General features: G+C 31.4%; 1 protein-coding gene across 6 annotated transcripts in view; it reads right to left on the bottom strand.

Annotated features, from left to right (window-relative positions):
* Window positions 1–745: 745 nt before the first annotated feature.
* LOC105219273 (muscle calcium channel subunit alpha-1) overlaps window positions 746–11,664 on the bottom strand; it is a 52,324-nt gene continuing 41,405 nt past the window's right edge. For all 6 annotated transcript variants that reach the window (XM_011195289.3, XM_029044931.2, XM_054235510.1 and 3 more), the window contains 7 exons: window positions 11,427–11,615; window positions 11,123–11,368; window positions 10,410–11,069; window positions 9,670–10,100; window positions 9,061–9,101; window positions 3,434–3,552; window positions 746–3,272 (listed from right to left, as the gene is read on the bottom strand). In XM_011195289.3, coding sequence (XP_011193591.2) covers window positions 3,108–3,272; window positions 3,434–3,552; window positions 9,061–9,101; window positions 9,670–10,100; window positions 10,410–11,069; window positions 11,123–11,368; window positions 11,427–11,615 — 1,851 coding nt within the window. In that variant the 3' untranslated portion in view covers window positions 746–3,107. The remainder of the gene's footprint in view (window positions 3,273–3,433; window positions 3,553–9,060; window positions 9,102–9,669; window positions 10,101–10,409; window positions 11,070–11,122; window positions 11,369–11,426; window positions 11,616–11,664) is intronic.

Below are 11,664 nucleotides of genomic sequence, written 5' to 3'. Positions count from 1 at the left end.
TTCATGCTAAAACAAAAGTTTCCATTAGGTGCGGTTGATGTAGTTCGGTAAATTTTAGCAGTTTTGCTTCTTCGGCTTCCACCAGCGGGTACTCCATGGAACACTTTAAAAACTGGAGAACACAGACGGATGTACTGACAAATATCCGAAAATCAAATCGTCTCGTTATCCCGATCGTTTTGATATACTTGTACATTACTCTATATCTGTGTATCTGTTCAATATGTTGCAAGAGTATAATAACTTACATATATAAGAAAATATGTATGTCTAAAAATATGAGAAAAAGCTTTGAAATGAATACTCTTAGTAATGATAGATGCACTTCGTAATTTGTTATATTTTTTCTAATCTTTAAAAAAATCCAAAGTATATAACAATATATAAATGTAACATATAATCATTTGCTGACGATTTTTACACTTTTTATTACGCAAAATAATGGTAAGACCTTACAAAAATATTAAGAACGAGTAGTGTAATGTGTGTTTAATGATCCCAACTGTTTACATATAGGTCGTTTCTGTCCTTTTCAAGTATGTTGAATTTCTTCATACATTTATATTATTTAATTTGCGTGCATATATAGCGTATGTATATATATATACAAAGACAATTGCAATGTTAAGTAATAATATTAGTTATTTGTTTTAAATTTCTCGTATTTAAATATAAGGTTCTCAAAAATTACAGTCAAAGTTATATTTATAGTCTTGTATATTATATTATATGTTTTTTAAATATATTTGCACATATACAGCTAAGATGGTTAAGGCCAAAAAGTTCAATGAGTAATTTAGTATTTACATGAATATATCGCTCATTTACTTGAATAGTGTCACAACTCAAAAAAGTCGATTTTTCAGAAGAGCGATTTAAAGTTTTCAATTGTCTCCAATTTAGCAAATATAGAATAATGTCATCAGTTTATTGACAAATCTAGTGGCGTGTAATATATTAAATAGAATGCTGAACATAAATGGACCAAATAGAGTGTACTAATAATTTTTCTTGGGCAAAACCGTGACCAACTTTGAAGTCAAATGTGTCGCTTTTGCTGAAAAAAAAAAAAAATAATTTAAAATTTAATTAATTTTTCACCAATATCGTTGTAATACAAAATGTTTCTGAAAAGAAAACCAAATTCACCAGAAATGATAACTAATTCGGGTAGAACTGAAAAGTGTCGTTATTGTGGTTACAAAATAATGCAACATAACAAGTTTAATAACGGCACATTCTTATTTCACGGTTTATTTTTCTACGCATCGGAATGGAATTTTTATACAATATGGACGATGAAATTGCGCACATTTCTGCATACTTAACTCAAAAATCGTGTTTTTTGAGTTATGACACTATTCATGTTAATGAGCGATATGTTCTTTTAGGTATATGAATGTGCAATGTGATACAAATAAGCTCTAAACTTAACGTACTTTTGTCATTATATTTTACGCTTTATTATGCTTCCGCGGGTAAATTGAAGAAAACGAGTTTTAGAGGAACTTTAATTAAGTATTTGAACTCACAAAAACATCTGTTTCCTTCGAAAATGAGTTGGGAAATTGGTGAGCTGAACAGTAATGTTTGATGTCCCAAAATCAAAATAAATAAGGTTTAAAAAATCAACTTTGAATATCCATATTACATACATACGTGATATTTACGTGCTAAAGAAAATGTCTTGTTTTTCAAGCTCGTACTACAAATATTGCAGACTAAAACTAAATGTTCTTTAAAAATATATTTTTCCAAATTTAATTATTTAATTTGCACATAAAAGCCTTATACATACACTGCCACTCATCATTTAGCACAAAGGAAAGGGAAATGATCACAGTTATCTTTGAATGAAAAAGCTACTTTTATTCTGAAAAATATGAAGCTAATGAAAAACTATATCAAGGTTTCTTCGCAATCAAGAAAACTATGGAAACACTTCAAAGCGGTAAAAGTGGGTGATTTTTTCTGCTGGTAGACGAATATTACTGAGAGATTTCTGACCGGTTTTTTTTTCCATGACCGTTTTAATTTGCGACTTACTGCTTCATACTTCTACCAGGCAGAATACCAGCCTCTTCAAAGTGCCAAGGAACATGTGTACCAAGTTTCATCAAGAGATCTCAAAATTGTGCTCAAATTATCACTTTCAACTACAGACGGGTGGGACTGACAGACACCCATCTGATTTTTTCGTCACGTCACCTTGATCATTTCAATATTGAAATTGACTATAAAAAAATAAAAAAGGGGAACATAATTGTGTACAATAGTTTATTGTTTCTTTCATCCATGTTCTTCTTCTTCCTTTCTTTCCTTTGTTTGTTGGTGTTTGTGCGCTAATTTGATTAGCAGTGTATGTAGTTTGCCTAACTATACAGACATTGTAATTATATTAGAATAATTGTACTAACATGATTGGGAAAGGTTTTCCTAATTAAAATTACGATTATGATTAAATTTTCTCTTTATGGTTAAATTTTCTTGTTTGTAATTCGCAAAATTTTCTATGAATATTTACGTGGAAAACTCCATCGAAATATGTCGATTTCTTACTATTACCAAAGACGTTTAACAGTGTCCAGTTATTTACATATATAAAATGTAATTTTTTCGCTTAAAAATGAATGTAATACAAATAATTTCATGTCTTATAATTTTAGTGTACTTCTACGTTTTTATGTTTAAACATTATACCAAAAAATTTAGGTCTAAACAAATTTAATTATTGTTTATTTGTTTTTTACATTTTTGTATATAAATACAATTACATTTGTTTATATACGGATGCGTTTTTCTGTACGAAAATACTTCGAAAGGAAAACAATCAAACAATAATTACGTATTTGCATTGTATAAGTAATAAAGGAAATTTAATTGTAAAATGTTTACCGTCGTTTATTGTAAAGTTAATATTTATCTGAAAAGTCAAAGGGTATTTTAGTAACTTGGCGAATGTATTCCTTTTGACTATGGGCTGTAGAATTTTCGATAGTTTAAGCTTCTGAAATTTCTTGGCACTGTTGGTTTTTCATTTTCCAAAATGTTCGTATAGGGTTAACTTATGTAATTTGTATTTATCTACATGTTGTGAAAATTTAAAATTATATAAATGATGACTGTCCAGTACTTCGTTCGCTTGCTAACAATTCTCGAGCAGCTAGATTCATTTCCTCCAACGTCATATCTAAAGCTTCTTGTATTTCTCGAGTTGCTTGACCAACAAATTCTGAGTCGCAATATTTTCCAAGTCCTTCCGCAACAAGTACCTGCAGGAATACATTATAGTTTTTGCTGAGTTAAATAATCTTCATACAAATATTCAGTAAAACAAATATTTGTTGCATTTCCTTGACAAAATGTATAACTGTTTTCTTATTGAATTAAGTATTCATTTCTATACCAATAAATATAAAATATCATTACACACCCCGCCAACAAGACTTTCTGCTGGACCGTTGACTTTAGATATAGTTGCTGAAGGACGGTGGTCATATGGGCTACCTATTTTTGTTAGCATCGCACGATCGCGGCCACGAATACCATTTGCTGCAATTTAATTAAATAGGTAACATATACGACTCTGTAGTAAATGTATATTTAAAATATATAAATATATATTTAAACACAATTTAGAGGATTAGTGTCGAACTCAACTCGAATATCTACTTGCAAGCTACAAACATATATCCATATTACGAGTATATTATCACATTATTAGTACAGCATTACAAATCATTGTAAATACAATTTTTTCAGATTCATTTCCAGGGTTTGCAATCAAATTAAGTATTGCCTCTACTATCGCATTTTATGATATCGAAGGTAGGTTACCTTTTCTACCCTTAACAAGTAACACAACTTATTTTCCTGTTTTCGGCAAAATTGAATTAATGCATAGAATGAATGAACTAATGGATTTGTATATTTTTTTTCTCTACTAATAATAATGTTTTAAATGCCAAATTTAACAAGTAAGGAAATACTAAGTTCGGGTGCGACCGAACATTTTATACTCTCGCAATTTATTTATGTAACTTTATTAAGATAACACACAATTTGACCCATATATTCGGCATAAAGTCCAATAATAATAACGAAAATCATCATATATGGTATATGAGGGCTGATGTAATTCCTAAACCGATTTCACTAATTTTCCCCACCAAGCTAACCTATATACAAGACTATATGCTCACTTAATTTTGCTAAGATATCTCACATATTAACTGATATATGCGGAATAATGCCCGCACATAATTAGGTATATGGGAGATAGAGGAAGTTCTGATCCGATTTTAATAATTTTTGGAAGCAACAGATGATATACGGTATTCGTATAAAGTTTTATTTCGCTATCTAAATCAGTTCCTTATATATATTATAAAGTGAACGAATCAGATGGAATTCAAAATGGATTTATATGGGAAGTTGGCGTGCTAGTGGACCGACTTCGCCTTCATCCGTGTTGTCAGGGTGTCAAGAAAATATTATGTACCGAATTTCATTGAAATCGGTCGAATAGTTCCTGAGATATGGTTTTTGACCCATAAATGGGCGACACCACGCCCATTTTCTATTTTGTAAAAAAAATCTGAGCGCAGCTTCCATCAAAATTTAGTGTTACTGACGTTTTTCATTAGTGAGTTAACTCACTTTTAGTAATTTTCAACATAATCTTTGTATGGGAGGTGGCGTGGTTAGTATCCGATTTCTTTCATATTTGGACTGTATAAGGAAGTGGCTAAAAGAAATGACTTCAGAATGCTTGGTTTATACAGTTTTTTTGGTTTGCAAGATATATATTAAAAAAACCGAATTGGGGGCGGGCCCACGCCCAAGTAAAAACAAACATCCAAATGTGCCCTCCCTAGTGCGATCCTTTGTACCAAATTTTACATTCATAACTTTATTTATGGCTTAGTTATGACACTTTATGTATTTTCGGTTTTCGCCATTTTGTGGGCGTAGCAGTGGACCGATTTTGCCCATCTTCGAAAGCAACCTCCTCAGGGTGGCAAGGAATATATGTTCCAAGTTTCATTTAGATATTTAAATTTTTACTCAAGTTATCGCTTGCACGGACAGACGGACATACAGACAGACGGACGGACAGACATATGGATTTCAACTTCACTCATCATCCTGATCATTTATATATATAACCCCATATCTAACTCTTTTATTTCTGGGTGATACAAACAACCGTTACGTGAACAAAACTATATGTTGCGAAAGTATAAAAATAGGTAGATGGTATATACAAATATATGATAGATTTGAAATTAAGACGCACACAATAATTATTTATTTCACTCAGTATAACACAATTCGTGAATTCCATAAATAATGTAAAACAATACAAATACAAATTAAATCAATTGCTCCAGAATTTATTGCGTTTTACAAAAAATGTGCTATTCATATGCCTACTAATTGTTAATAAAATGCTAGTTTATTCCACTGTTCGTAAAATAGGAATGTTAGTTAGTCTTACGAAAGCACATACACAGATATGGATATACAATAGTAAAAGTAATAAGCGCAAATCTCAATATATTCAATGCCAGTGCAAGCAGCTTAGCCAAGCCACAGGAGTGCCGCTGAACGATTTATCGCGGCTCGTATTAGTTTATTATTCTGCCTGTCTGATTATCTATTCTAATGGAAATTTTTTAATTTCTTACTAATAAATATCGTGAACTTAGGTTACTTTTATATGCACGAATTACTCAGCTCTATTGTGAGAAGGCATGGTTGGCAATGATATTGTCTTCCGTAGGACATGCTGTACAGATGTACATGTGCCTTTCAACTAATATTTAATTTATATTCCCTATATAAAAACACGTACAACTGTACCAGGTATGACCTTGGAAATCAAGATTTAGAATCTTCAGCAATGCAATAGCTCTTCATTGCTATAAAATTTAAAAAATAAGAAATTTCTTGTTCCCACGTAATATGTATAACCAAACATCATTCACCGGACAAAAATCTATTTAAATGCACACATACATTTATAAATACCATATTTAAAAGAGTTGCTTTTAATTTACAAAAATATGACATTTGAATTGAAATTCAATATACAATTCAGTTTATGAGTTACAAAGATTTGCATACAAAATGTTTTTACAATACCAAAAAATAATACAGTAATGTTTACGTTCTTACGGCATAACGGTTACGACCAACTTACGTTATTGCTAAAAACGAAATACTTTTATCCGAATATAGCATCTAAAACATCTGCTGACAATTATAGTGATAATATTGAAATCAAAACATTCGACGATGTAAAAAACCGATTAGATTTATTTAAGCGATTGCTATCGGCTTTTAACATTTACAGATGTACATAGTATGTATTTATATGTATCGTCCGCGATATTTATTTATAATAAAAAAATAACTAAATTAACATAACTGATTAAAAAATACATAATAAAATTTATTAACCTGAGTGTAAATTATATTTAAAAAAAATTGAAATTAATATGCAAATAAAGGTGAATAAAAAGTTTAAAATTAAAAAAAAAATATTGTTGGTAAAAAATTAATTGTGTTACAATTATATAACAGTCTTACCAAACGAATATATGTATTTTCGAACGATCACATGCATGTAAAGGAAATGTTGAAAATTATAAATTGTAATTTTTTCAAAAACATTATTTAGATTTATGAGGCATTGGAAATTAATAATGTGGTTATAAGAAATTATTACCGATTGTTTTGAAGCGATTTAGAGGTTATAGGCGTAGTCATAGTCACATACGAATACAATAGTTAGGTACAACATGTAAACGCGGTTTCCGAAAAAACATATACGAACAAAGATTTTCGATCCAAATAAGTTTTATTATGTACAACAGTTCGGATCGAAGGAAATTTTGTGGGAAACGGTTAAGAATAAAACATGTCATGTTTTAGTAATAAAATGTAATTTAAACCTGTTGAAATGCGTATGACGAACTTCCATATTTGTTAATGTTGAGAGTGTAGCGGCGTTATCACCGACGTTATTACTGCAGGTTTCGGATGCAAATATTGGCAAATACACTGAAATACTTATACAATTTTTGGCACCCTTTTCATTATTAACCTAACACAAATGAATTCTAATAACATTTCGTTTTCAAAATTTCAAATTCAATTAGTCGATTCTCTCGGAAATTAGAGTACGGAAAATTGTGATTTGTGGTTGAATATATATATATATATATATATATATATATATAAGTATTTCGAATGTATTAACGGTGGGTAATGCTACATTTGTTCCTGTTTATATATAAAATCATACAAATTAGTATATAAAGTTTTATATAAAATAATGTGTATATATTTTAATATATACGTTTGTAAGAATGTTTCCAATGCGATGGTTCAGCAATACGAGGTCCTTTGACTCAAACCATTGGAACTAGGAGAAAAAAAATTGTGGGGTTTATAAATTTGTATGTACTTTTCACATAAGATCATTGAGAATCGAGTATAAAATTTATTGAATCTATGAATTTATAAATCACTATACTTTACATTTGGCTACCTAATAAAACCTTTTTTGCTAAATCACTAGTTTTTAATTATGACACTCACATATAATGAATAAAGGCGAGTATTTTGCATATAAGAAATTATTCTTCAACGATTGCTGGTGTTAAAAATATTTGTTAGTGGAATTGTTGTGTTGGCAGATGCTATTGCAATGTTATCTAGTTTTATTGTGCGATATGAAAAATTTATTATTAACACTCGACATACCGCTCCACTTTGCGTATTTATAACCACCATATTATTTTTAATGAAAGTATAAAAAATTAAAGACCGCACTGATCTTCATAAAACTTAAGAAAAACGCCCGTAGCTTAAAAAAAAATCTAATTTTATGAAAGAGAAGTCCATGTCCAATAAAATAAATCGCTTGCAATGGTTTATTGTTGAGCAGGCTAGCTCTTTATGTTCAATGCAAGACAGAGAGAGATTTACGAAATCTTAATAATAATATTATTGTGGTTAATAGTGTCAGAAAAATTGTAAGAAGCTTAAATAAGAACGCCTTCTCGGATTACTGAGGCTCTTTGCCAATCAATACTACTATTATAAAGAGGAAAGATTTGTATGTATGTTTGTATTGAATAAACTCGAAAATTACTGTGCCGATAAAATTATTTCACTATTGGAAAGCTACATTCACCCCGAGTAACATAGGCTAGATAGTCGAGTAACGAGTGTTCGCAGCTGCTTGCTTAACACAATTTCAAAACCTGCCAAGTATGCGCTTGAGAGTCGAGTACGGAGCGACTTGAAGAACAAAACATTATATTAGAAATATACAAGCTCGCATTAGGGCTTCGAACTCTGAGCGTTCCCAACACCTTCATAATCAGAGAAAAAGACATCGGACACCAAAGATTATAGGTCGTAATCAAGTTTTAGCTCATTGCAAATAAAATATAATTTCATGTTCGAATTTTCCTTATTTTACTTTTTTTAAATGACCCCACGCAAGAAACGGCAAAGTACATACAGAACATTGTGTGTAAAATGGTTTGACTTTTGAAATGTTTGTTTAAACCTGTGCGAAGCCGGAGTGGTCCGCTAGTATCATCATATTTGAGCAAATGTTTTGAAGTGTCCAAGCTTCAATTGGTGCTTAATTATAGTCAAATCTTTTATCTGCTTAATTATAGTTAATATCTTCAGTAAGACCAAATTATAGTGCAATATTATTCTTCAAAGTATAAATGCTGTACTCAGTTTAAAATTGCACTGAAAGATAGTTCAAAAAGCAATTAATAAAGGGGTTAGAAAAGTAATTTTAATTGTATTTCATAAAACAAGTTAGTACAATTTTTTTATTATAACCATGGTACATAATTGGAAAGACCACAACAAATATTAGTAGAATTGTGGATTAGATGCAGTGTTACTGTATTAAAAATTAAGGGCTATAAAAAGAAACCATTAAAATTTCATTAGGAAGCAAAAAGGAAAGTCAACAATATAACAAACGGTTTTAACCAAAGGGTTGCCTTCCTATTATCTTACCATTATTGTAATGGTGCAATGAAACCCCGGTAGTAGAGCTGCTGAAATGGAATTCCGGTATAATCGTAAAAAAACATACTCAACATAAATCAAATAAAAATATCTTTAGAGAATGCGACCACAGCCTGTTTTACAAAAAATCTTATCTACTCGCATATTTATTAATTATCTTTGCAAGTATATGTGTATATAAATTATAATTAGTTAAAGATTAATAATCTAAGGATCCAGAAGGGGATTAATAATCCATAGTAGGCTATATTTTAGTATTTTTTTGGAGGTATTGATAATCACAATGTGCTTTACTTGTACAACATAAAAATCCGGTAATTCGAAGCCATACACAAATGAAAATATTAATATTTCCCGGAATAGATCGAAATAGAAACATAAAATATGCTAACTTGTAGTCTTTGTTGGATAAATATTATAAGATGAAATTTGAAATATAAAACTAGTATACTCTGTATCTACTTCACTCATATATGTTTCTAATTTAAAAATATAATTTGATTGTCTTAATTATTACGATTCTTCACATGGAGACTAATGAATGGAAAGATTTTTATTAATGCTCATTTGACAATTGCATACTTGGTTAATACTCACTCATAAGACTGTGTTGTCGCAAAAGGACTTTCCTGATTTGAGATACGCCCTGAATTAAGAGTAAGTGAGGTGTTACCATCGTTGCCGCTATTCATGACAAGTGGACGCATGGATATGCTCTCGCTAAATGTACGAATTTCACCAGGAGCGGTAAAATCATGGTATTCAGTGGAATTACTGCCCTCAGTCGGTTGAGAACCAAATCTTGCTTGCATGAGGCTTTTAGTAATATGATTTATACTATCAGATACATTACATCGGTTTGCGTCGTACATCGCATTTGTAGCGAACGAGTCAGCAACAGTAGGCGTAGATTCGGCACTACCAATATTGCCATTGAATTGCGATTTTTGATTTTTCCGATCATGTCTAAAGCTGTTACCGTGTCGTCGAAAAGATGACCACACTGTACCAAACAGGGTATGGTGTCTCTATAATGTATAAAAAAAACATTATGATATAAGCTAGTTTAGTAATATAAATGTAATTTTGGTGAAGCGCTTATTTCTGCTATAATTGACGGAATGGAGTTTTCGATATGTTTCAGTTCGACATACTCCTATCGTTTTTAGCCATGTCCATCTTGTATGACACTGTTAATCATATCTTGTAATTTACTGAATGCCATAATAACTTTTTTGATATAATTCATTCCCGTTTTCCAAAACTTACAAATCATTACATTCTCTTCAGAACCGCTAGTATACACCAAACCCGCGATATGAAAATAACATATTTACCCTGTGCATCGGCTCTGGCTCCTCAGACAGCTCGTCTAAGTTTCCGGAAATCGCCCGTTTCAATGCTGGCGATACTTCATGTAAAGTTCGCAATCCTGCTTGCAGTGTTATAGTAGCATTTTCAGATTGTCCTTCTTTACCTTCCTGTTCCTTTCGCTTTTTAAAGCGTCGGAAGTAATCCTGAATTAAATATGTGGCATAGAATTTCCCAACGGTAACCTCGTCATCATTTCCTGGTGGAGGTACTACCTGATCCAAAAGTTTTGGGCTTGTACGTTTCCAAATTTGTTTTATTGTTGCACGCAATTCGGCATTAGCTTCGTCAATATTTCCATCCGTTTTTATGCTTAGTGATGTTCTTACAACTGCAAACAGGGTTGCATTGAAAAGAACAGTACCGTCAGAGTTTAGAGGCATGTTCATAGAAACTAGTCGTTTGCAAGCCATTCGATGTGGACATAGTTTACCAAACCCTAGTGGAGGTGATATTTTACGGAGCAGCGTAACAACATCTAAATGTTTTATGCGACCTTTGGCATCCGGATCGTATTCACTCCAAAGGCGGATGAATTCATCCAGATGATGAGGTCCAAGAATCGACCAATCGCGTGTCAGATAGTCAAAATTATCCATAATGACAGCAACAAATAAATTTATAATCTGAAACAGTTTTAAATCATATAAGCAAATTATGATGAATATTAGCAACTTACAAGGAAGGAACAAAGTACGTAGAAGGATATGAAATATGGAAATGCTATACTTGATCCACAATCTTTAGTCTCAGAGGATCTCGGATCGCAATGTACATCTTTGTCGGTGGAGCAAGACATCATAATTTCTTGCCATCCTTCACCTGTTGCAGAACGAAAGAGAACTAGTACTGCCTGTGGAAATGTTTGGAAGTTATTATTCCGATGTATGGCGGTTTCGTCATTCAAGTTTATTTTTCCGAAAACCTAATGGGATACATTATTTTTACTTAGTCAGTCATTGTGTTATAAAGATTGTACATGCCTGCATTCCGATTACCGCATAAATAAAAAACAACATAATTATGAGCAATGCTACATAAGGAAGCGCTTGGAAAGATTTGATAAATGTCCACAGCAATGTTCGAATTCCTTCACCTTTACTTAATAATTTAACCAAGCGCATAACGCGGAATAAACGGAAAAAGTTGATTGATATCAAATTTGATCCCGTCTGTAAAAAACGGTTTAATCGCCATCATTAAGTAATAGTGGATATAGGT

The sequence above is a fragment of the Zeugodacus cucurbitae genome, chromosome X (assembly GCF_028554725.1).
Source record: "Zeugodacus cucurbitae isolate PBARC_wt_2022May chromosome X, idZeuCucr1.2, whole genome shotgun sequence".
Taxonomy (NCBI): Eukaryota; Metazoa; Arthropoda; class Insecta; order Diptera; family Tephritidae; genus Zeugodacus; species Zeugodacus cucurbitae.
Note: the sequence above shows the minus strand (reverse complement) of the source record. Positions and strands in the feature narration are given on the sequence as shown.